The sequence below is a fragment of the Strix aluco genome, chromosome 3, assembly GCF_031877795.1.
Source record: "Strix aluco isolate bStrAlu1 chromosome 3, bStrAlu1.hap1, whole genome shotgun sequence".
NCBI lineage: Eukaryota > Metazoa > Chordata > Aves > Strigiformes > Strigidae > Strix > Strix aluco.
In genome coordinates this window covers 125250156-125277124 of record NC_133933.1, presented here as the reverse complement: position 1 = coordinate 125277124, position 26969 = coordinate 125250156, and the positions used below count along the sequence as shown (strand labels likewise).

The 26969-nt window shown below is 43.7% G+C and overlaps 1 protein-coding gene across 3 annotated transcripts in view; it reads right to left on the bottom strand.

The window, feature by feature from the left end:
• Positions 1 to 7476: 7476 nt before the first annotated feature.
• Positions 7477 to 26969, bottom strand: part of EVA1A (eva-1 homolog A, regulator of programmed cell death) — a 210663-nt gene continuing 191170 nt past the window's right edge. For all 3 annotated transcript variants that reach the window (XM_074820817.1, XM_074820816.1, XM_074820815.1), the window contains 3 exons: positions 21072 to 21236; positions 16828 to 17001; positions 7477 to 8935 (listed from right to left, as the gene is read on the bottom strand). In XM_074820817.1, coding sequence (XP_074676918.1) covers positions 8565 to 8935; positions 16828 to 17001; positions 21072 to 21236 — 710 coding nt within the window. In that variant the 3' untranslated portion in view covers positions 7477 to 8564. The remainder of the gene's footprint in view (positions 8936 to 16827; positions 17002 to 21071; positions 21237 to 26969) is intronic.

Genomic DNA, 26969 nt, shown 5'->3' with positions numbered 1-26969 from the left:
AAATGGCACTTTTCCATCCTGGAAAACTGAGTATATTTTATAGCCAGTGTATAAATATATCTGTGGTAAATCACATCCCACCAGTGAACAGAATTGGCCATACAGCACCAACCACACCAAGCTCTTTACAAGAAGAAATGAGATATTTCTTTTGTGGAAGATAGAGAGGACCTACTCCGCACCAGAAGTTTTCACTCCTGAAATTGGGTCATGTTCTGTAAATAAAACTTTTAAGGCTTGGGCTTTCATCCAAAAGGACCATGTAGCCTACTGAAGACTGTGCCATGACATATGTCCTCCATGCAAACCAGCCCCCAGAAGGACTACAGCTGGGCGGGATTTTGGAAGGCCTTGATGTTGGGGAGAGGGACCTGAGGAGCAGGGTGCTTTGAGTCGAGGAACTCTCTGTTTCCCAAACCTCTTGTTCCTGACACCTTCTCCTCTCCCCTCCATCAGGAACCCCAGATGACAACCACATCTATATCCGCCCAGCCTTCCCATGCTGTTGCCTGCGTCCTCGCTGTGGTCAGCCCTTTTCCTCCCTATGCAGGTCCCCCCATGCAGGGAAAGTCGTGATCCTGCCACCAGGGAGGAGGCAGGGCTGGAGGTGGGAAGACAGTCTCAGAGGGGGCAGGAGGTTTGCTCTCCTGGCTGCCTGTCATGTATGGGGCAGGAGGGACATAGGGTGTGTAGACAAATGTGTTTGGAGCAGCACAGTGTCACCAAGGAGCAGAAGCCCATTCCCTGGTGGACCCTAGACTCAGCAAGTGGACTGGGAAGAGGCTCAGCTTCACCAGCCTCATCCCTTCTTTTGCTGGCAGTGTCTATCCTCCCCTGGTCCACAACACAATCTGCTAAGGGATCCAGCATCACTGGCACTGTAAACCCTGACATAGATCCAGATAGGGAAGCCTGCTGAGATGTTGCTATACTAGAGGAAGCATCAGGGGAGTCTCAAAAGTACACCAAGATTGTGGGTGGCAGCTTTCAGAGTCTTGTCAGACAGCATTCAATTTTTCCTCCCAGGAAAATCATCCTCTGGAAGTGCTGTCTGGTGAGATCCCTAGTCTTCAGGCAGTATCATTAACAATAACTTCTTCTGTTTTTTCAGCCAGTTCTCAGAAGAAAACGTCATTGCCAGATGACTCCCAATTCCAGGAGAAAAATTCTGCATTGGTTTTGGATGCAAAGTCACCACTTTTGACTCACATTGGTTTGCTTGATCCCTCTTGAACTTTTTCTCTTAAATTGTCCTTTTAAAAGATTCCAGGAGTTCACAGATGCTTTACTGGTGCTGTAATCACATCGGGAACTTGGACACCTAGGACAGCTATGGGCTGAAATAACAACACTCACAGATACGGCTGGGTCTGTTACTTTGGAGCAGCGCAGTGCTATTTCCAGAAAGGAAAGCAATTCATACAAAGAACAGTTAGAAAAAGCATTTGATGCCTCTGAGCTCTGCTGTTCCTGGGTGGTCTAGAGGCTCCAAAAACGCAGGAGCTGGAGGAAGGAGAACTACTTCTGCCCCTCCTAAACAATTCATTCATTTAAACAAAAGTCCCCTTACACCAAGAATGAGGCAAAGACCATTCCACATAAAAGGGGATTTTAAAGACCTTTGCAATAAATGGAGTGTACAAATTACTGCCTTTTTAAAAGCCAAGGATGTTTTTCCAGCATGGCATCGCATCCCCAGAAAAGTACTGTGGGCAGTTTATATTTCACTCACAAAACAAAATAACATCAGACTCCAAACACAACTAGAAAATAAAGAAGCCAAGTCAGTGCTCTGCCAGAAAGTGTGAAGAAAGATACCTTTTCACTCAGATGTCCCATTTCAGGGTTTTTAAATGCCACTTTTCATCATATCATTATAGCTTATATTTCTTCATGAAGTCATAATGGAAAGGAAAAGGTGTTTTCTCATAGCTGAAAGAAATAAATTTGACTTTGTTCCCATCTGTTGTCACTATTTGTCCTCAGAAAGTGTTTGCTCCAAAAACATAAGCTTCTTATGCCGGAGCAATGATTGAAGTTCTCAGGAGGTGCCAAAGTGGCAATGTTTGCATTTGGCAAAGGATGCAAAGCCTTGGCAAAAATAAGTCCTCCTCAAGACTACATTTGCCCTGTTCAAGCTCGGCTTCAACATGAGGATTTGCTTCCCTTTGCAGTCACCCAGCTTTACTCAGAGCAATGTCCTTCAACAGGAAAAAAAATCCAAAACTAGGTTTTGAATTTTCCCTTCCATCCCCCAATCCATGTGTTTTTCAACAGAAAAATGGCAGATGAACTAATGAGAGCCAACATCCATTCCAGTGTCATGAAAAATGTGGAGTTTCCTCAGCAGTTAGTGGAAAACAAGTAGCACAGGTCCCCAGCCAGCCAGGTGAAATAGAGAAGGAGAAGATATCAGCCACAGGAATGTGGTCTGGCACAATTTACAGTCCTAGACTTAGTTGGCAATCTAGGGGTGAAACAGGAGGAGAAGTCTAAGATGCTACTCAGCAAAGGAGGAACACAGGAGGGACAGGGACCTCAAAGAAAAATGCTTCCAAAAAATGATGGATTGGGCATTAGCACAATGTCATTCCCCACTCTGTTCATTAGAAATTCCTCTGGAAGGATAGATGATAAGAAAACATGACTCACTTTTTAAAATTAATTTCCTTATATTAAAAAAAAAATAATCCCCAACTGAATATTTTTGCAAAGCACTTTATTTAGACTTTCTTATTGTAGAATGAAAGAAATAAAGCATGCTTGGGTTTGCTTAGGTCTTGGGAGGGGATGCTGAGGCTTTATCAATTCATTTTGTCATTGGGATGGAAGGGAAAAAGAGAAAGCAGGTGAAACAAAACATAAAATCAGGTGGTGATTTTCTTGAATTAAAAATACATCCATATTTTGAAATGTTTTCTGGATGATTCTGACAGTACTGAGTGGTTTGGGAAGTAACCATGTGTTTGCAAGTATACAAATGCACTGTGAAGCCATCACTGACACATGTAGACGGGCAACTTGCCACCAGTTTATTCCCAAACCCCAAATTAGTAAATCTGTAAAATCAGACTGTCCCCAAAGAACTGGTCCCAGAAGAGCAGGCCAGCAAATCTTGCCATTTTTGTCAGGCTGTAGTAACAGTGATGGAGATCAGGGATTCCTGGCCATGCTCATGGTCTTGACCACAGTACCCCAGTACTACATCTACAGCCTTTTGCCAGCAGAGGCTGGTTCCATTCCCTTGGTTCTTGTTGAAGCTTCAGCACTAGGAAACCTTGTTTGGTGAGGACAGGTCTGGCAGCAGGAGTCCCCTGTCCCCCATCCCCAACCTGCCAAGGGTTCTGATCAGAGGTTTGGTTGGAACATGTTGGTCCAGCACCTCCTTTCCTTCTGGGGACCTTCCTGAGCTTCCCACTGGTGATCAGACAGAGGGAAAAGAGAATCAGTGTTGACATCCATCAAACCTGCCTCAAGCTGTTCTGGCCATATTTCCAGGCATTTGACCAAGGAATGTATCTTGTACCTCCCCTCAGCAAACAGACACCTCCCAAGGAATATTATGGGCCAGTTGCACTTTTCTAGCCTTGAGGACAAAGCCAAGTCCACCTATCCTTCTGGAGAGGCCCACATGGGAACTGGTAGGCTTTCGTGATATGAGCAAGTGTCCACCAGAATTCACTTCCCAGAGCATCCATTGCACATACACCTCTGCGCAGCTTTCGGGCGGTCATGGTTCAGCCAACACAAAATTCACAGCGACATAGCACCAGTGACCCAGGGCTTCCTGCTGCAATACTCCAAATGGTGACAATTACACCACTATTGCTGGAATAAATTCATCCAGTGGCAGGTAACTGAAAACCTCCAAAGCAACTGATTTGTTTAAATTCTACTAAACCACCACATCCACTCAGATCAAGCAAACACCTTCAGACCAGGGGTATAGCAAGTGCACACTTGTTGCAACATAAAGGTGAGCTGCAGTGTAATGAACCAAAACCGTCACTGACTTTTTGATGAATTATGCTTAACTGTGACAGTCCTTGAGACAACCACAACAATAGAATAATAGACAAAGAGAAAAGGGGAAAAAATTACATGAAGATGCAAGCTGCGTTCATTCTAATGAGTGGACAAGGAAAGGCAAGCAACACTCAGCAAAATTTTTTGGGGTATCTAAGGATACTAGAAACTCAGATTGGATTATTAAAACTTCATTATGATGGAGACCTCAGTAAAGATTGTGAGCAGAAAGATATCTGGGCCAGTCTAAGATGATTAATTGCTTGTGATGCCTGCAGAAACTTGAGAGAATCCATGCAGCACCAGAGGAAATTCAGATTCCCCACAGCACCATGAACATATGCTTTACATCCTGGCAGTACAACCAAGCTCATTTTATTTGTGTAGCCCCTGGGGTGCTGGGAAAGATGGCAGGCAAGGGGTTAAGTAGCAGCACTGTGGTTTCTGGAAAGGGAAGCCATGCCTCATTAACTGGCTGGAATTCATCGAGGATATGAACACCAGGGTGGACATGGGAAAGGCAGCAAACACCATATTACTGAGATTGTCAGGGTACATTGAACACAGGTCCGCAAAAGAGGTCAGTGCCGATGGACCAGATGATAGCGGGAGGTGAAAATGGCCCTGAGAAGTCAAGGGCGATGGGGAGCAACCAGGAGAGCATAGCGGGTATCTAACCAGAACAACTTACCTCTCTGCAGTCTTTCCATACACAACTGTGACTTCTTCTGTAACTGGTCCCATCTGTCTCACCAGACAGGAGGATAACAAATGTGCGGTTGGCTCTTCGAAAGTCTGACCCATCGTTTCCATGTGTTCCACTTCTCCCAGGAGTATGACCCTTAATGTTCCAACCCATCACATTCATTTACAAAGCTAACATGCTATGAGTTATTGAGCTGTAATTTAATGACTCTGTGGTTACTAATTCAGGTATCCTGTAATTTGTAGAAGCATGAAAGTGTCCAGATATATAGCACAGGCACTTCACTTCCCGAGGCTCACCTGCCATAAGCCTGCAACCCAACAGACAGTACATCACAACGGCAATGCTATCTCCTTTAAATACGGTATCACGTGCTTCTTCCTGTTACCAACTGGCCAAGCAACTCAGAGTCCAGTATTGCTCTGTTATCCTCCGTTATAAAATTATAAAGGCAAACTGAGGCTTAAAGAATAGATTCACATGGAAAATTACCTCAGCATCTTTTTATCCAAAAGGTCACTGATTAGCAAGTTCATTCATGAAACAGGAAAAGTTGATTTCGACTCCTTTATCTGTCTTGGGGAATTTGAATGGTGTTATTCTGGAAACAATATTTCACTTTAATGTAAAAAATTAAATAAGCATGGAAGTAAGAAAGCAGAGGGATGCATAACCTCCTAGAAGAGGGATTCACATTAGGCTGGTAGAAAAGCATTTATTCTCTGCTCTCTGGCTCTGTGAGTGTTTAAAATGTTTCTTATGACACGGTGAGTACAACAGAAAAGATTGAAACCGGACAAGTCCAAAGCTCTGTGGGGCTTAAGAAATTCTTTTGTTGGTTGAAAAATATGGATTTGATCCCCTCCCACAGTGAATCCAGCTCTTCTATAGTCCAGGTGAGTCATTTTGCTCCGTTGGTTGATAGAGTTCAAGGCAAACCACCAACTCTTGCCCCACGAATCTTGGTTGTGTTTTTTCCCCCAGACAAACTGTTCAGCACTTTTGGGTGAAATCCAGAAATAGTTACAGAATGACTTAAAGTCTTTTACTTATGGCACCTCAAAGGATTGTATTTTTTCCTTTTCTTTAGTCAAAGCTTTTTTAGAAATGCATGGCCCTGAGACAAAAGGAGTTAGAAGGTACATAAAAGTATTTCATGTACTGTGAAGACAGTGAGTCTACTTTTGTTACATCTTGTCACCTAGGGCAAGGCTGAGCTGGGCTTGTCTGATCAACTCTGAAAAGTGGTGTGCGCAACTTTCTCCTTTGTATTGCAAGCTTCAGTTGGAAGATTTACAGCAGCACTAGCAATGCTAAGGGAGAACTGTTCATCCATTTGTAACTTGGGTTCAGTTGTGATTTACATTTGAAGCAGACATTTTAATCCCTCAGTTGCATATGAAGTACACTCAGATTTACCACACTTGCTCTTTCCTCTGTCAGAATTCATTTGGGAAAATCATATACATAAATTCATTCATTTATAGCATTTTAAAAACCAGTTTTGCAAACTATCTCCCAGGACACAGTACTCTAAATCTGAAAATTTGCTGTCCCTTAATCACCAAGGCTGAGGGACTGTATCTTGTTATAGGGAAAAACACATGTCCAACAAAACTGATCCCACTGACCTCACCCTGTCGTTTTGCTCCTTGACACCCTCAGCAGAGCACATTCTACATTCCAGCTAAAGCACCTGGCGATGCATCCAGAGTTTGGGACCTGCCTTCTGCTTTATTTCTAAATATCAGTTGTAAAATTACATCCCAGGTCAATACTGAATCTTTCCAGTTGAATTTTCATGGGACCAGGACCAGGAATCACTTTGCAGTACTAGTATTGTCTTCCCAGGTGAAGCCATCTCTCACCAGCCAGCCTTATCTCTGACATTACCAGTACCACCAGTTGCAGTTACTCAACTTTGCTCTCACCCTGCAAGAGGCAATTGGTGGGCACTTTAAATGCAGCTTTCCTCAGCCAGAGAAGGACCCCCACGGTAACCCCAAAGAGTGCCAAAAAGGCCCTTGGTGTCAGGGGTCTGTCCCACCATGCAGCTGTTTGGCACAGCACATGAAGCCTTGAAACCCCCCTCTAACATTCTCAGTCATCTTGTGGGCAGGTCCACCCATTTTCATCTCTCCTTGAGGCTAGGGGAAAGCTCTGGGCATTCAGAGCTTTTGGTCATTATTTGCTTTGCTGGCATTTTGTGAATTCTTAAGACATAAGCATGCCTAAGTGACAGAGGAGCACATCCCAAAGCCATGCAGGCTCCAGCAGCATCATACAGACTTGAAAAACACCAAGTTTTATGACTGAAGTCATGTGAACTGGTGTTTGTGCACGAGTAGGGTGGTGATATACCATTGAACACTCCATGGGACAACTGAAGGAGCACTAAAATATATTTCACCTTTCTTCCATGTATTTTTTTGATTCATTTTTCTTCTGGCCCAGGTATGATCTGGGTCTGGGGGACAGACTCAAAGCATCATGAAATCACTGGGACTCTTTCCCTTGGTGCAGGTAGGTTTTGGGATGGCTCCTTGAGAACCAACCCATTGCTCAGCTGCTCTTGCCCATGTGCACTACAGAGGTAGACTAATGGGCTGCGGCCAAAGGAAAAAGTGCCTCCAGTTTCCTGCATGCAGAAGACGTCAGCCCTGATTGCTTGCAGAGGTGTGCTACTCTTCCAAAGCATCTCCCTTGAACAACATCTATGCCAAAAGTGAGGATGCAGATTAAAATGTATTGAAGCAAACCAGAATTTATTTAGCATTTATTATCCATTCTGTTGTCATATGTGGCTTCTTCTGTCTCCATTTTCCTCTGGTAAACATAGACCTTTTATTTTTTTTATTTTTTTAATAAAATATATAAAACATTGTGCATTGCTATCCATAGGAAAACTGTAGTTTAACAACAAAAAAAGGAATAAGGCACATTCCTGTGCAGCATCTTCAAATATATATATATATATATTTAAAACAAAACAAAAAGAAAACCCTTTTCAACCTCTTTGAGGTTGTTAACTTTTCACCAGTCACTGACACATCTCTTATATTACCATAATTTCACTGTTGGAGGTGGGTTGGGTTGTGTTTGATAGAGGCCAGCAGGGAGAACAGACTCAAAAAAATAATAGGATTTTATCCCTGAGGTGTCAGTAAAAAAATAAATGTTCCCATTGAAAAGGAAGATGAAAAGACAGCCATAAATAACTGAGTACACTATGGCAAACATCCAAGCACCGAGATGATTTCACGATGGAAGAATCCCCCTCCCCCCCATCCCCCAGTTCTTAAAAGTCATATTTGCCGTTGGGTTTTAATTAGGTTAATCTCATGGCTTCTGAAGTCACAAGACAATCGGTCAAGATGCACCTCCCCCTCTCTTCCCAAATCATCTTTCCAGATTTGTCATTTTGTTCACAATTCTCCCACAGTCCTCAGGAAAGAGAAACCAAAAAATCCTAAATGAACACCAAAACCTGGACGATTTCTCCCCCCAGCCAAGAGAGGAGCTCTCATACCGCAGCATGCCAAACTCCATGTCCCACCTGGGAGGACTTAATTGTCCTGCCTGCCTGCTACTAAAAAACGAAGTTGGCAACCACCTCTGTTGAAATCAGAAAGTGTCTGTGAAGAGGAGTGATAGCAATATATCTGGGAGAAGGAGACAGGGAAAGCTTTATTGCTGTCCATCCACACTGCTCCAGGTAGCACGCCTGAAAGGAAAAGGGGAGACACCCACATAATATTCCTTCCCTCCCTCTCCTCAAACAGGTGTGGAGGAGCCCCAGGGTGCAGGGCAGGACGGCTGGACTCCTCATCGCTTAGTAGTAGCGGTTGAGGCTCCTGGTCCCTGGGATGTCTGGTTGGCCATTCATCCAGATCTCCCGGATGATGCGCTCCCGCTCCTCAAGCCGCTGAGCTCGCTCCAGCTCCTCCGCCGAAGTGAAGACGTTCATGTTCAAAGTCCTCTCGAACCTGCGGTGCCTGCGGGCAGACAGGTCCGAGGTGGTGTCTGAATCGTCGTCGCTGTCACTGCTGTCGCTGTCGCTCTCCCGCTCCCGAGGAGGTTTTTTGGCGGAGGAGCGTTTGCAGTCAGTTCGGCAGGACACCCTTACCACCAGGGCCAGCAGGGTCAAGACGAGTCCAATGCACACTCCGGAGACAAAATACAGAGCAGCTCGCTCAGGGTTTTCTGAAAGGGGAAAGAAAGTGATTGTCAAGAACAACCCTTAAAAGAACAAAACACACACAGCTCCTCTGTGCACATACCAGCCAGGGTCTCTGGAGGGGCAGAGTTTCTAAAGGTTGCTTTACTTCCATGCCCTTCACCTCCTTCCCTCAGGGAAATCAGGAAGAGGAATTTAAACAGTGGATTGGCTGTCAAGGCATTTTCCCACATGCAGAATGTGGGTTCGCTGCAGTCATGTCTTGGAGTTGTCTAAAAGGAGAAAGAGCAGCCCGCAGAATTCAGTGCTAATTCCAGTGGCTGCACGAGCAGAGTTGACACCAGGGTGCTGCACACCCAGCAGCAGCTAAGTGCATCTTGCTGTCGCATCCATTATCACCGTACCAGGAATAATGACTATTACAAAGCTTTATATGCAGCCTTGCAGCATGGAAAAAATGCATATTATTTATTCATAGGTTTCATTTGCTTATCTAAGGCAAGTGTGCTGGCTTTCGGCCCAGACCACCAAAATGTATATCTGTGCTACACAAGCATAGCTGGAGTCAGTGCACTAACAGGATGAATCCTGCATAGCCACATTTCAGAGGTGATATAACAAGACTCCAAAAGATCCACAATGCCTTTTAAATTAGGTCATCTTGTTCATTTACTAGCTAGAAGTGTAATTATGATAAATCCTGTTACTGAAGTTCCCCTGGGCTGAATCATCTCAGTTTACAGGTACACTGAATGGGTGAAGGCGAACTGAACAGAAATGTCAAGGTCAGCTCTAATCTGCTGTCTGTTGGGAGTCCTGAGTTCAAGGATGGAGTCACTTTCTCAAGATGAGTCTTATTCCCTTGAACTCAGTGATAGAGCTGCAACAGTTCCCACCAGCTGAGAGTCTGACATTCGGCCCCAAAAGATCTCTGTAACTAAAAGGCTCCACTCTACCTTCACTTCCCCCCACTGTGCTTTTAGAAACTGTCCTCTCCAGCTGATTTCCTTAAAACAAAGTTTGCAGAAGGTGAACTGGAAACCATTTGGAGATATTCAAAACTCAACAGGACAAGACCCTGCTCTAACTTCAAAGCTGGCTCTAAATTTAAAGTTAGCCATGTTCTGAGTAGGGGGTTGGACCAAGTGACCCCTGGAGACCCCTTCCAGCCTAAATTATTCTCTGATTCTGTGGTCAGAGCCCAAACACTGATGTGTGCACAGTTGAAGACAACACATAGTTCAGTGCCTAGAAATCCTCATGGAATAGTTATAGGGACAAAACACCTTTCTGCTCTTCACTAGTCTCCTACCAAACGAATGTCAAAGGTGACTGACAAACCAAGGTGGAGAAAGATGTAATGATAGTCTGAAATCTGGCTGATAAAACAGGAGGCTGTTGCTAGAGTGGTTGGTGTGGATGGTATGGGAAAAAAAAAACGGGCTGAAGAGAGACTACAAAAAACGGGATAAAAACTGCAGCAGATGTATTCAACAAGTCCAAAAAAAAAGGAAGAGGAGAGAAATGCAGCAGTAGTTGGAAAGCCAAGTGACACCAAAGCCAGAGGTTTTAAGCTAAGATATTTTGACAAAAGTGAGATAGCAAAAACCCAAAGGTAAAGGAAAAGATAGCAGAGGGGCATGAGGATGTGTCAATGGCTCTCATAGCAGTCTGGCTGAGTGAAATCCTGGTTCCAAAGAAGTTAGTGACAATTCTGAACTCAAGGGGCAGAACTTGAATTAAAACTGCAGTCCTGCTTGTGTAGTAACAAAGCTGCTGCCCATCTGATACTGTGTGAACAGTAAAGAAGTGGCCTAAATTCCAGAGATTTGAAAACCCCAGAAAAAGTGGAATCACACCCTGGTACAGATTCTACCTCCATGTGCACTGCAAAGCTTTCTTCACAAGTAGGGCTAAGGAGGACACACAGAGTGGGGGAGTGTGGGAAGAACAAATGAGCGGGGCTGATCTGTTTGTCTTGGAAGACGCTTGGTCCAGTGTGCCTCCACTCTGCCTGGCCGACAGGGTGCCAGACACACTTTCCTGAGCACCACGTTCCTGCACACACATGGGGTCGATTTGGTTGCATTAGTTTCACTGTTCACTCTTTTAAAGCAACTCATTAAAAAAACATAGATTGGAGCCTAAGACACAGACACATGAGGTTTCTCTTCCCCTGTTTTTGTCCATGTTCTGCTTCTCTTTTCTCCTACATACTCCTTTTTCCATCCTACTGTATCCAGCTGATGAGCAAGCTGCACCTTGATTGCTACTTAAGCAACAATTTTTCATCCCCTGCTTGTGCTTGTATGTATAGCCCTTCATGCAGTGCGATGGCTGTAATTGAATCTTTGGGCTCCAGTGGCATTTATGAGCTCCTACAGCTATTCTGTCAACATCTGAGACGCTGTCTGGACTTCCTCACTGAGCTGTAACCCTATGTTCAACTGCAGCCTTGGCATGTATCATACGTAAAATCCACTCTCACAGCAACATCTTTTTTCACAGCAGAAAGAGCAACTTAAGCTAAAAACCACGGGCTCTGCTTTTTCTCAGTTGAAGTAGCCAAGTCAGCAATAGCCTAGATTTGGGGGTTTGACAGTTGATTTTGAGAGCCTCCCCCATTGCATCTTCTACTTGCAGACTAAAAAGGTGCATCCTCTTCAGCAAATGGATGCTCAATATCTTCCAAAACCTCGACAGTGGTTCAGATTCATCATGCTAACACTGAAGCTCCTCAAAACACTCACTATATTTGAAAAAACTCTTTAAGTATGGACATCAGTAGCAGGAGTTAACATAATTTTGAGATGCGTTCATGTGTGGGTGTATGTACATGCATTTTGACCAATGTAACTCTTTCTTCCACTGCTGTGGATGACAGCTCAGAGCTATGTTTTTCTCCTAAACTTCTAGCAAGACACAGTTGCTGTTAGTCTCTTTAGCTGGGGTTACCTTTCCGCTTCCTGGTATTTCTCTCTCTGGACTGAAAGCATTGATGAAAATGTCACTGATTCAAGCCTGAATTTAATTCATGCAGACAAAAGATATATGCTCTTTATAACCCTCTATACAAAAGCCACCATTTGCTAGGTGCTCAAACTGGCCAAAAATTAGAAACACATTTTATTGTGTTTTTCCAACAAAACCAGCAGCAATTACGGAGCCTGTTTCCTGAGGGCTAACAATCTGCTGGGAGCATCAGCCCAGACTGCCATTAATTCCCCAGGAAATGCCCCAGGCCAAGGTTGTTATTGCTATTATAATAAATTGTTTCAATAAATAAAAACCAATCTAGGCATTAACGCTGCTGGCTTCCTGTGATGCCTTCATGCATTCAGAAACCTCAGTAGGGAGGAAAATTTCAGAGGGCCCCAGTAAAAGGTTCAGCATTAAGCATGGCCAGACAAACAGTAGGAGCAAAATCTTCTAGGGAATTTACAGTTAGCCCCACAGGCTGCCAAAATCCCCTGGTAGAACAGAGGAAGCTCTCCAGGAGCCCCTTATTAATAAGGCTCAGGCCAACAGTCTAAAAGTTGGAATGATCTCCCCCAGGTTGTTTTTTGGAAGCCCCTTGTTAATAACTTGGCAGCAAAGCTTTGCTTGTGGAAGAAGAATAAAACAGGGATTTGTGGAGGGTTCTCTCCGACTACTTCAGCCTGAACGCAATGACAAAACTGGAATAAGTCCCTTGTCCAAAGGGAGGCATTGGAAGTGCTCTGATACAATTGGAACGTTTTTTAGAGAGAGAGAGAGAGAGAGATAACCACAAGGGACAGTTCTGGTCTTGCTGGTAGACTGTGACTGCAAAGACAGTTCCAGATGTCACTGAGACTGGTGAAGTCTTTCCAAACACTCAGACAGGTCTTAGAACAGGTCTATGGCAAATAACAGGTCTACGGTTTGCAGGCAGAGATTGCATCTAATTAAAAAACTAATTCTATGAAGAAAATCAATTTTCAAATTAAGGGCATCCCTAAGTCTTTTGCAGGACCATGCTCTGAGTAAGACTTACTTGTTTGATCAGGTGATAAATTCACTCCTCATTGACATTGTTCACTCTCCCTATTTCTGAAGAAATGTTGTTTTCAAGGTTCTGGAAGCCAGGATAAGACTAACACTTAACTGGCTTTGATACTCCTAAACATGATGATAACCGCAAACAGATTTGACAGTGAAAACCAACACTGCTGCAATCACTGCACTCCTGTTTCCTGTTGTGCTGTGATTTTTCACTCCTCGGTTGTCAATAGGAACATTCCCAATTTTTAAATGGGAACAACAGTCAAAAAAAGGGTGGAAGTGAGCATAGAGGCTTTCGCTAATATTGGCACTTCTCCCCTCTGTGCACTGCAAGACTGCATGTGTGAGTGATCGAGCCTGCAGACTCTTCATCTGCAGCTGCCCACCCAAACCTGCCGTTTTGTGCAGAAAATATGAACATCATTGAGCACAGAGGGGATCACACTGATTTGTGGATGTTCTCTTCAGGCTAAGAGACACCCTACTGCCAGGAGGCAGGAAAAATAGTAGAGTGGATCCTCCTTTCAAGCATGCACTTTACCCAAGAAATACCAAGTACCCGTAGCTTCTTTTTCCTGGTGTGGATCTGAGGGTATACACCACCCTCCACCCCAAGAGAAAAAACATCTTTATATGTTGCCCCAGCCTATTCACAATTTTCTCTTGCAGAGTCCTGTTTTGAGTCAACTCATCAGCAAAGGGAAGCCCTGAATACAGCACTTTCAGTCTGCAGAGTTTACCTGAGGGACATTTTTAGTCTTATGAAACAGAGCAGTTCTTGCACAAATGTTTCCCTTTGGCACCAAGGCTGTGGTCAGGAGCAGTGGGAAGATGTGTGAACCATCACCAGAGCTCCCTGGCTGCCTGACACCCTGCCTCTCCTGAGCCACTATAATGGCTCCTCTATGGACATCAACAGCTGCTGTGGCTTAAGCTGCCTTCAGGGCCCCAAACTCAGGCAAGCACAAAAATTTTGTTCTGCTGCTCAAGATCTGCAATATGAAGGGGGGTGGCTTTACAGTGCTCTAGTTTTATGCAGATGATATTTGTGCGCTATGACACAACTTGTCTTTGAACTCATAATCTAAAACCTCTCCATATTCACATATAACAAAATAAATCATGCCAAATGCATCCTCTCTGCTAAAAGCAGAGGTGTAAATTACATGCAGCAGATAAAGATGGTTTAGGGTATCTGATGTTTCAATCCATGGGGCACTCATCAATTATTTTTGTAATAAATAACAAACTGAACATATATATCACTGAGACTAAAACTCATCTAACAGCCACAGTTAGGTGCACTGGAAAACATGAGCAACAAGCTCCTGAACTCATCACTGGAAACCAGTCGTGAGGTTTGAGTTTTACCTATCTGACATCCAGTGGATGTCGACACATCACAAGGAGACCACATCATGACAGGGCAACCAAATCCCACAGTAACAAGACAGCTAAAGCCATCATTATTTATTATTTGTGCTACAGTAAAATCTAGAGGCTCCTGCCAAGACTGACACCTTGTGAAGGGAATGAATTGAGGCCTTGTGCCCTACAAAACCAATGCAGGGTCAAAGGGTTCTGCTGTGGTAAATGGAAGGAAAGTCCATGAGGCATTGTCAGTAGCCCTGAACCCTAGTCTCAACTGTCTCCAACCACAAATCCTACACCCTTATGTGGCCCATTACTGTTCAGATGGGGAAAATAATGTCAACAGCATTTTATTTTATAGTAAGGTTGGGAATGGAGGCATTTTCATGTCAAAAACGGGCAGCTGTAGGTAAGTGTGATAGACAGAAGATTCATTTAAACTTTGCTTTTTCTAATCTTTCATTAGAGAAGCCCATGCAAGAAAATATATATCCTACTCAGCTATCTTTTGTGAAGGACACTACTAATTCCACTTAAGTGGCCTGCTTCTTAAAGGTGTCACAAAAATATGGATCTTGGTGCCACTATTGAATGTGCAGAAGGGATTTGGATTCACCACTCACTTTGGATTCACCATTCATGGTCTTTTTAGAAGGACCCTCCAATAAATATGCAGAAACACTCTACTAATCTACTCAGTGACTCCAAAATGCAAAGATCAAATTAGTTGTTTCAAACATCAAAAGAAGCACAACCAGCAGCTCGAGGGAAGTCACTCCCCCTCTACTCTGATCTCGTGAGACCCTACCTGGAGTACTGCGTCCAGCTCTGGAGACCTCAGCATAGGAAAGACATGGACCTGCTTGAGCAGGTCCAGAGGAGGCCACAAAAATGATCACAGGGCTGGAACACCTCTCCTGTGAGGAAAGGCTGAGAGAGTTGAGCCTGGAGACGAGAAGGCTCCAGGGAGAACTTATTGCAGTCTTTCAGTACTTAAAGGGGGTTTATAGAAAAATGGGGACAAACTTTTTAGCAGGGCCTGTTGTGATAGGACAAGGGGTAACAACTTTAAACTAAAAGAGGATAGATTTGGACTAGATATAATGAAGACATTTTTTACAATGAGATTGGTGAAACACTGGAACAAGTTGCCCAGAGAGGCTGTAGGCCCCATCCCTAGAAAAATTCAAGGTCAGGTTCAACAGGACTCTGAGCAACCTGATCTAGTTGAAGATGTCCCTGTTCATTGCAGGGGGGGTGGACTAGATGACCTTTAAAGGTCCCTTCCAACACAAACCATTCTATGATTCTATGAAATCCAAATACTTGTCTGTAGCAGCATGGTGATAGCTCAGGAAGAACAAGAGCATGGCATTAAGAATGCATTAGTATTTAATGAATTAGCAAGACTAAATGGTACACAGATATGAAAAACTAGCTCACCAATATCGAAGTTTTAGTTATATAGACCTCAGTGCTCCAGAGTAGCATAATTGCATTACAGTGGTGTTAGCAGGCTGGTCACAGTACACAGAATTTTTAACAGTATATAGTAAAAGAGCAACACATTAATATTACTAGCAGGGTAATATTGCTCAGCAACAAACATTGCAAAGTAATAAGCATACAAACCTTTCGTTAAACAAATGAAGAACACCCATACGGTAAAAGTGACCACAAACAGTATGTCCTGCCTCAAGAGGCTAGTTACACAGAAACCAAGGGCCTTCTCCTGGGGAAAACAGCAGAGATTGGCCTAAAATATGCTGAATTAGTAAATCTGATGCTATTCAGCCAGTGTTCCTCCTTTTTTGAGGTTAAGTCCTCCAACTCTGTAGGCAATCCCTACTGCTGACAAGGTAACTCATGCAGTTGTGGGATGGGAAATATTTGCGCTGTATCACCTGCCTCTACTTTTGCTATCAATGGTATTGACCCCAAGCACCCAGTAGAGCACACAATCTTTATTTCAACTTTTAAAGTGAATCGTATTAGAAGATTGCTCCTCTGCTACTTGAAAGATACATGTGGGTGAAAGACAAACTGTGATCCAAGGAAACCTTACTCTAAACTAGATTTAAATATACAATTAAGGAGACTCTCAAGTTACTTCATCTTCACACTTCTACTGAAGATTAGCCAAATTCTCTTAAGCAGGGTAATGATCTGAGTGCTGCTTATTTTCCAAATTACAGGACAACAAGCTTGCCTCCCTAATGAGCCAGGCTTTGATCTCGAGGAAAATGGAGCATTACGACTAATACCACATGTAAGATTACATTGTATTTAATTTCAGATGAGAGCAAGTCCAGAGGAAAGCAGAGCACGATAAACCCTGTTATATACTGTCTGCTAGAGCTGCCCTGGTCAGGTCTTTCAAGGAAGAATTTGCTGAGAGACGAATGAAAAATATAAACAGTTCAAAGAAGCAGATTTAGCCCTAGGTGACTATGAAGTGTACGCTCAGTTGAGGGTCTCCAAAGAGCTTATGAGAGCCCAGAGAGATGGCAGCTGCAAGACCTACCTGTGATAAAGGCATACGCTGCTAGGATGTTGCTGAGCAGTGCCATCTCTGTGCTAACGCCCACAGGCTCCATGCTGCTGTTGAGTGCCGGCGGTTGTGTCTCATCCACAGGAAGCAGGAAGGGGCTGTTGTCTAGAGGGTAGAAGGTGGCCGACCTTCCTTTCTTCTTCTCTGCTTTGAAACAGAAAGGGAATGAGGAACGAGGCACGTGCCCCAGCCCTACCCTGCCCTATCCCCACCAGGTCAGCATCTGCCTTCAGAAATGTGGAGCCCCTCAACAACGAGCTACTCAAATTTGCCCCTTTTTGGGGGGCCACTAAACCTTCTCAGGTAGCTTCAGCTGAGCACATACCCTGTCTGCATCCAGGCAGCATCTTCTCTCCCCCGTCTCTTGCTCTTTCATGTCACCACTTAGACACACCCACCTACGCTACAGCAAATATATAATCAGGTTTCTTTTCTCTTATGTAAATCAAATGAGACTTTATCAACAGTGGATTCAGCTAAGCTTGTAATAAGGACTGAAAAACACAGGCAGAGCCAGCAACCTTCTGCCGGTGTTGCGCTGTAGTGATCCATCCACACCTGGCAAACAGACGTGCTTTCTCTCCAGCCTTCGCGGGGAAGGGCAGACCTGAGTTTATGACTTCCTTCAGAAGCCAGTTCGTATTGTGTTTCACCCAGACACCATTTCCCCTTTGGAGAGGTGAGTGAACATGGGTTAATGATTGGATTTTATTTGTTGAAGACTGGAGCTAAGGAGGCAGCTAATTCCAGGAGGCTCAAAGAGACCCTTTCAGACCTTATCAGTTCACTGCTGAGTGCTCCCTGCACCTTGATCTGCAGGCAGACACCCCCACTAGTCACAAAACACTAATTGTTTCAAACACATGAAAAAGTCGGTGCACAGGATCCAGCTCCATCATCCATGTGATTGTTTAACTGTAGCTATCACAGTTTTTCAGGCTCCCTTCCCTGGGTGTCTGGTTCTGGCCAAAAACAAGCATCACGCTGTAAAAATCATGGACTTGTACCTGGCTTCCACTTATCTGCAGGCATTAAATTCAGGAAACTGTCAGGTCCATCTCCGATAATGCCATCAGGCCATGCAAGCAAAGGCACTCTGCCAGCAGCCATGATGCGAGATGGTCTGTGTTCACTGGCTGCCTGATTCATCTCCCTTCCCTGCAAACCTGGCAGCGTGAGGCATCACGTTCAGCTTCCCACTGCTTGTGCTAGGAAGCGGCTCAGCCCAGGGAAGCAGTAACAGAAATTGAGGGGTGTCAAAGAGAACAGGTAATTCTGGATGGAGAGGGAGTGAGTGCATGAACGTGCATGCAGTGATGCCAACTCCTAATCTGCCTTGGAGGAGAAGCAGCGGGGATGGATGTCCAGATGTGGCTGTAAGGGATCAGCCCCAAGGAATGCAGGCACAGTTGTATCTCTGCCACTGAATAGCTGCATGGCCTAGGGAAACCCACATGTTACAAGCTACTGACTCTCCCTGAAGCAAAGTTTTCAAACATGGGTGCCCTCATGGCAGATCCAAAAGGGACAAAAATCCCAAGAATCTCTTGCTTTAGGAGAATGGAGATCACTGAAGATCAGTTGTACAAATGGAGGCACTGGGGCACAGAGGGTCTAGGGCACAGTCAGCAGGAAATCAATAGCAAAGCTTTGAAAAATCTTTTCATTCTGATCTAGGCACCAGAAATACCAACATGCCCTCTAATCTTTCCTTTTTTCTCCCTGTCCAGCAAATCTATGTCTGTACAAGTGGTTGCATTTTTCTCTACCACTATTACCACAAAGAAATCCATGAAAGCAGGGTAAATTTTTCATTTCTGAAAACTGAACCACTACCCTCCTAAAGATGTCCTGGATACCTCAGAGCATCTCAAGTAGCACTATGCATCTAAACTGAGGGAACTGAATCCTGACATTAGTTGACAGATCCTAGAGAGTCATTCAGCTCTCCCCATAACAGACACTTAAAGCTTGATGTATTTGTTCATACACAAACATCTAAGACACACCAGGTCAGCAGGACATCCATGCAGAGATGGCAGGTAGGAGAAGAGATGTAGGGGAAACTCTCACCCTTCTAGGGTAGCATCTAGAAGCCAAGTGAACACCGCAGGTCATCTCAAATGACACATTTATATGGGGGTAATTGAATCCTGCCTGAGACGTCTACATACTGAGTCTGACTCTCAACTAGTTAATCTAAAATCCCTTTACAATCAATTAAAAGGAAGGGCACCACCAGAATATAATCTCATATATATTTCATAACTAAATATCTCATCATAAAGAGGACTGCTGAGTTAGGTGGCTCCAGGTTCCTGCTAGGTCTTTGAGAGTTTTCTACAACTCTTCAGTAAAGTCCAGTTAATGTGTCTAGACTGCAGCTGCACGGAGCTGGTAAGACATGAACCTGGGGCCTCCGCGCCATGCTCTCTCACATGTCCAGTTCTGGCTTAGTGACAACCCACCTGCCCCTCCATACATTCAGGGACTCACAAGGACTAAGGTTTAAATTATACTTGCAGTGGAGGCTTCTATGTGCATGTGCTAGATCAGACAGGAGAGGCTCAGATGGCCACCACTACTTCTGTTGGGGATGGGGCATCCCTTGTAAACCATGCTGTGCAACAATGGTGTATTTAGGAGACAGAGTAAGGCATAAGTCCTCTCATGTAAGATGTAAGAAGAATCCTTTTTTTTTTCTACTTCTGACTTGTCCAAAGAACAGATGCAATCAAACAAGTTCTTAAATGAATACTCGTCTGCATACACTATACTCTGGCAAAGAGCACCACAAAACCACAGAACTGGTTTTGTCATCTGCAGGATTGTACAAGCACAGACAGGGAAGACAGACAATGACTGGAGTTATGCAGGAGGGAAAAAACAAACAAACACAATTTCACAAGGGCCATGTGTTGCTATGCTATGTGGTTCCCTGGTCTGTCGTTCATTCTAGGATCATACTAAAACACATCCCCTTTCCTCCTTGCTAGCTTTGAAGACCTTGTCTATGCCTAACCAGCTCACCTACTATTGGTTTTCTCTTCACCACCCTTTCTTAGCTGTTCCCAGTCACTCGAACTGTTTCCCTGTGACTTTACACCAAAGCTGAGCAAAATTATTTCAACTAGCAGTAAATTTCCCCAAAACCACAGTATAAGCGTAGGAGAAGTTACTTGTGATACCAGGCTGACTTTAGCAAATAGTTTTAAGAAAAGAAATAAAATGGGAAGGGAGATTACAGAAATGTCCAAATATTTCCTTTTACTACTTTCAAAACATTCTTTTAGCTTTTAATTTCAAAATGACATCTTTGTTTGACAAGTGGTGCATATTTTAAAAATTAATGAATAAACAATGTGAAAACTAAACAAAAGGTGTCATTTGTAGAAGTGAAATGTTTAGAAGAATGAAAATGAGTTCAGGATTTTTTTTTTCTTGTTTAAAAGAATCACCAGGATCACAAAATTTATTTTGGGCTAACTAACTCCAAATTCTTTTCCATGACAATTTTTCAGTAAGGCCTCCAAACTGAGAAATCCGTTACTGCTGACTCTTAATTATCTGTGGATTGACTATCCAAGCTGTGGATTAACTTTGCCAGGAGTATAGACAGAGACAAGGTAGCTCTCCCCATACCCACTCAAGAGCTTAATCTCTGGGAGCACAGGCTGGGATTTTCAGACATAATGTCATATATTATCATCTCCTGCATGTTGGGAAACACCATGCAAAACCACCAACTAACCCTATACGTGCTTACCTGTGCTTTTGCTTTATTCATACACCATCCCTTCCTCCTACTCACTTATGCCTATAGACAGCTAAGATTTGACTTCATTCATATCTCTTGAGTTTGCATGTTATGAAAATAGCATCATATTTCAAAGCTCAGTTGAAAACTTCTCTGACCCCTGTGAGGCAGATCTACTGTCTCTACCCTGTTTTTTTCTTTGACACGGTATTAGATGGGTCTGCGAAGTATTTCTATGATGAGTTTTGACATGCATAGCCAAGACTGCTATTTCAAGAAACCCAGGTGAGTTTCACAGTTCACTTTAGTCCATTGCTGGTCATGCCTTGAAGCTTCTTTTTCTGACTGTGACATGGATGGGGTTTGGGAACAATATAGAAATCCAGAGAAGAAGAGATAGAATGGAACAGTTACCACAACACAGTTAGGTTTGGGCCAACATCGCAATAGTCATAGCTACCTGGGAGAGCTCGCCCTATGTTGGAAGGAGAGACATCAGAGAGGAACACGCCGTCCCCTATAACATTGGGATCAAACACTCTTGGCTGCAGTGGAAAATGTGGCTTCTGAAATCCTTGGTAATTGGTTGGTCTTGGCTGGGTTTCATGCAGAAGCTTCTTGGGAACTGAAAGAGAGGAGTAAGAAGAGCACAGTTATTAGAGTGAGTTATTTCAGCTGGTCAGAACGAGAATTATCACATTATGCTATGGGCTCAGTTGATACTTAATTATACCATGTGCAGACCAAACACACTCATTTACCACTATGATGAATGGTCTCCAAATGCCAGCACAGAGATGTTCAATGAGAGAACACTGGAAACTATAAAGTGATTAAGATATTGTTTATTTACAGTTAAGCTTTGAGACTAGACTAAGGAACAGATTCAGACATCTTATTTAGACATCCATCTTAGAAACCAAAATGCCCAGTAAGCCAGGCTTTGGCCTCAGCCCCAAGCTTGAGAGTGCTCCAGCTAGACGCCTCTGTTCCTACCATGATAGTGGGCTGGGCATGATGCCCCATAACAGGTATGCCTGAATGACTGCCTCTCTCCAGCCATCAAGTTGCTGGCTCAAGACTGCACATCAGAAATTTCTGTCCACCCCAGATTCGCAAAACCAGCCTCTGGAGGATGCTGTTCATGTGAAACCATAAAGCTTAAATCATCCACCACAGAAGTAAGAAAACCCACCTGTAATAAACCCTCTCCAACCCATGAGGTCCAAAATACACTGTTCTCCATTGGGATTTAGGCTTTAAGTAAGCTGAGAAAGGCCCATTCTCCATTCCCACCATTCTGAGAAGGAGGGTGAAGACTCAGCTATTCCCTACTGCCCTCTGTGTTTCATCATCCACAGCGTTAGCAATATACAGGTGAGATAGGTTAATATGTGACAGTATTGGTCCCTTCTTTGGACCAAAGCATGCCTTAGCAAGAATAATATTTTTTCCTTCTTGATGTTGCAAGGCCAGCTCTTCACCTGTACATCCAGATAAAGAAATCAAAGTCAATGCAGCTACCTCAGTGTACACCCACTGAAGGTGAACACACAGTAAATTCGCTAATGTGCCCTGTAGGGACAAAGCAGCATGTCATTTACAGAGCTGAACCAGTTCTCTGCCTCAACCACAGCCAACACCTGAGGCTATTTCAGAGCAAAGTGCTTTTCCATACAAAGAGAAGAAACACATACACAGGCCATTCTGCTCAGAAATTAGAGGAACAGAGTGATGAAAGACAAAAATAAAGAAATTAAAATTTCCAGTGGAGAAAGATATATTTTCCCCATCAGTGATTGTATACTAATATATACATAAAAGCACCATTTTGTCCCTGCAAACAACCAAGACTTTAGTGTGTTAAAGACACAGACTGTTGAGAACTAGGCACAAGTTCACTAGATCCACAGAAACCCCAAGAGAAGATTTCTGGGATGCTCAGCTCTCCTTTCTCCAACTCTAACGGCAACTGCCTCCCTCGTCCCAAGTAGGCTGCCACCTCCTAGTGACTCAGTTTCCCCACTGCTCCGTTGCTGATCATTCTATCTCTCATCTCCACTCTTCACAGGGGCATGAAGAAGCGTAATTAAAAATGCAAAGCACTTTGAGATCCTTGGCATAAGCATGAAGGAGGACTTGGAAAGAGTGCAACCCTGGAACAGAAAGGAAATTCCTGCCTGCCCCCTGCAGCTAATCAGCTGCCAAGCTGGAGCATGAGATTTAATCATGCCCATTAAATTTGCCTGCATAACTACAAATATTACTGGTGGGGGAAGTGATCCAACCACCTTGTTTACATTGTGTTCAATTTACTGTCTTTGCTGAGGCAAAGAAAATTGTAACTATATTTACTGACTGACCTCCTATATTAGGCTGCCAAGATATCAGCACTGAAGTTCTTGCATTATTCGTAGAGTCACGCTAGGTCAGGAAACAGACATAAAACTCCACAGCTTCTGAATATCAAAGAGCTGGCACAGCAGCTTCTAGTGAAACCTGAATTGGCAACTGCCGTCTGATGGGAAGGCACCAAAAGAAACACATTCCCAGTTAGGAACTAGACAGAAGCGAGGGGGGATACCTGTGCCAGAGAAATATCAGAAAGTCTGGGGAGGAGGTGGGTAGAACAGAGATTATCCTGCAAACAACACAGCCAGGGAGAACTGAAATTCTGGGTGCTAATTTGAGGCACCTAAAAGGACCTAATATTCAGAAGTCATAGGGCTCAGCACCCTCCAAAAATAAAGACCCTTTTTGCTGTATCTCAGGTTGAGGACCTGAAAGACATTTAAAAGACACACTTTTCATGCAAACTGCACCCCAAGTAGCCCACTGATACACCTCCAATGAAGAAAATCAAGCAAAAGGAACACAGAAACAAATTTTTAGCAGATTTGGGCCAGTCTTTCATGTTTCAGACTGGCTCTTCTTCAGAAACATCTCCTTTCACCTCCTAGTATTCATGGCCATCTCTGGGGCAGAACACAGGTGGTGACACCACCAGCCACTTAAACATTTGAGCCAAATGGGGTAAAGAAACACCATCTTTTCCTAAGCACACCCAGGGAATTGAGCTATGGCTTTTCCACCTTGGCATCTGTGCCACCACCACTATGAATGCTACCTACAGGACCGTGAGAGGAGTCAGGATAAAGCAAAACATTGCTGAATCAGTCAGCAACTGGTCAACAGCATCTCACGGAAGAGTAGAGATGGAGAAGTATTCATAAGGAAGCATTCATTGAGACCATTTATTGTCATAGCACCTTAACGGGATAAGGCTGTGCTGTTATCCCTTTGGGACGGCTGAGGAAGTAAGATGACTACAAAGTAGGCATTTGGTGACTAAAAATGCAGGTGGCTATGAAGAGAGATTCCCAAAAGCAGGCATGTGCTTAACATCCGTGATTAGCATGCACTTTGGTACTTTCAAAAATCCTCAGAGGTGCTTGTCTTCACTTCAGCAACTAAACCACAGGATGTCTACAGCATATGAATCTGGGACTTTTCCATTTCAAGGGACCATTTTCCTCTGTGGACTCCATAAATTGAGGACATTTTACCAGGAAAGGCCTATCTTGGCAGAGAGTAAATAGAGTGACAGCAGCACCAAGTCTGTTCTTTTTCTAGTTTATATGATGCTAAACCAATACACAGCTTAGATAGATAGCTTGATTTAGAAAGATAGCAAAATGGAAAGGCTTTCTCAAGTGCAAAACACCTCACAATTTTGTTAGCTTCTGTGTGGCAGCCAAATCCACAAGAAAGATTAAACATCTGGTTCCTTTGAAATACCCTCCTTAGATTCTCCAGAGAGGAGTGCATCTGACACAAAGCATAGCATGAACTGAAGCAAGGTGTCAAGAAAAGTTATTTATGATTAAAAACACCAGAAAAAAAGTACCTGGGATTTTAGTCTTATCTCAGTATTAAGCACAGAAATTCTGGCAAGGAAGGGTTGGCACTTGGCCTGCTCCATTCAATCAAGTAGAGAAGTTAAAGCACCTCAGTCAGCAGAACAATATGTGGACAAGAGGGGAAGAAATAGGGTCTTCAGTCAAAGCATTAACATGCCTGATAGTCAGGAGCCTTTCACCTTAAAATACACATGAGAAATGAGCTGGGATCATCTGGAAGAGAGGAGATGAGTTGTTTTTGGGATCTCTGGGGACCTTCGGTCTCTCAGGGGGTAGCAATCAGCATTGAGAGGTGGGTATTCATCCAAATGATAAAATTCTCCAGTAACTTAGGCTGGGCAGCTGAGCAGTGCAGGCAGAGTTGTTAACTTTCAGGATGGCAAGACATGCTCTTCCACCCACCCCAGGGGTGCCAACTTGGGCATCACTGCATAGACTCCACATGAGCCAGGACTCAATCTGGAGAGCGAAGTGTCACCATCGCTGTGACACTCCATGAAGGCACCTGCAGAAGGCAGTTCTAGGTTATAAACCTGCAAGGGAGCTTTTAGATCAGCAGGTTCATTCCTCTGCCATTACAGGCTTTCAAGTCTTTACATAATCTCTCTGTGTCTGTTTTAAAAGCAGTCCCAGCTACCAGCTCCCACTGTTCATCTGTCTGAATCAACATCATGCTAGCAATGATTTACACCAGTTGCCAACCCAAGACCTGCATTACCCATTTGCAATGAATTAATGGTATCAATCCCACAACAAAACCTCACCACTACAGCCTGGCAGCTTCCCCCCCTACAGAAACAGGGGCAAAGGAAAATCAAAGCTGGAGTGTGCTCTTGCTGGCAGAGCAGATCCATCAGATTCGGGTACAAGCAACCAGCAGGACAGTGTGAAAAGGCACATGCTGGTACTGCTGACAGTATCCTTATTTGTACTTGGTGGAGACTCTTTCTGCTGGGATTTTCACACAAGCACTCTCTTGTGTGGCCAGAAAACTGACGGCTGATGAAAAAGTTACTATGCCTACAAGCAGCAAAATTCTGAATTACAGTGCTAAGGGATGGAAAAGGCCAGTCGATACCTCACCTCTGTTCATCAAGATCATTTGCTGTGTTTTCTACTATTTTGATCTATTTAATTTTAAGCACTCCAGTCCTGGGGGTTCAGCCAATTACCATAAGGGATTATTCTGCAGAGCAATATTGCTCTTTCTGAGGAATTCTTTTCCAATATGCTGCTGTTTCAATATAAGCATATATATTATTCCCTTAATCAAAACATTTGAATGCTATAGCCCCCAAATTTTACAGACGGGGAATTGGCTCAGGGACAGGGTTTTGAAAGTGTTTAAATATCAGAATGATTTATCCAATCTCACAGAGGGAGCCTGTGCCAAAGAAAGGAAACAAACTCAGGCTCCCTATATTTCAGTCTTGCACTCAAACCATCCCTTCTCTTTGCTAATTTGATCATTTGGTGTTTCCTGATGCTTGCTCAGTTCTAAACATGCTTAAAGACTTCCACTCCCAGCAAACAATTATCCCCTGACCTCCATCTTCCCTGTATATACAGATCAGTCAACTGGAGGGGAGATCAATGAAAGCTCAGTCTTAAAAACATACAGACAGGGGGTTTTTCACTCTCCAGTCCTCTGCTATATATCGGCTTGTGCATTTCTAGTCCATAAGGTTTACTGGGAAAGCTTAGTATGATTAAAGCAGATCTGCAGGACCATCAGCAAATCCTCCTGTGAATGCTTGAAGCAGAGTGCAATTTGAACAAAACATGACTCCCTCACCAATGAAAATTACAACCAAGCCTTTTATCTGGGCAAGTTGGGGCTAGGAACTGTTGATGCTCAACATATTTTTAAAATAATAAAAAAAAAATCCTACTGTGAGTAAACACTCAATATAAAATACTGCAGGTTTTTAGAGGTAGCAGCTCTGAAGGATTTTTGCTTGAGACTTGAAAATGCACAGCATTCAGACAGAAATGGGATTATTCATGTTTCTGAACTATTACAAGAAAGCAATTCCTCCGCACATATGTAAGGTATACAGCTCTCTCAGATTGCAGAATTAGGTGGTTTATGTGCTGTAAAACCTAAATTCTCTAAGCAGTCAGTCAACAATATCTATTAAAATAACGGATTTGGGCTGTGTCAGACCACAAAATATCACAATATAATCACAGAGCAAGGAAAAATCCCATACGTAAGAAGATTCTGCACCTGGTGACAACAGTAACACCACTGTGTAGCTAAAAACGTGGGGGTGGAGGATGCTAATTTGATTAACAAAAGTAAATTGAGGCACAGCCTACACCCCTGGCTTTTTCCCAAGGGTCTCAGACATGGCCAAGGAGCAAGCTGAAACCTTTTCCAGCTGCCTGTGCCCCATCTCGCTCAGTGCTGTATGTGCCCCTTTCAAGTGAATAAA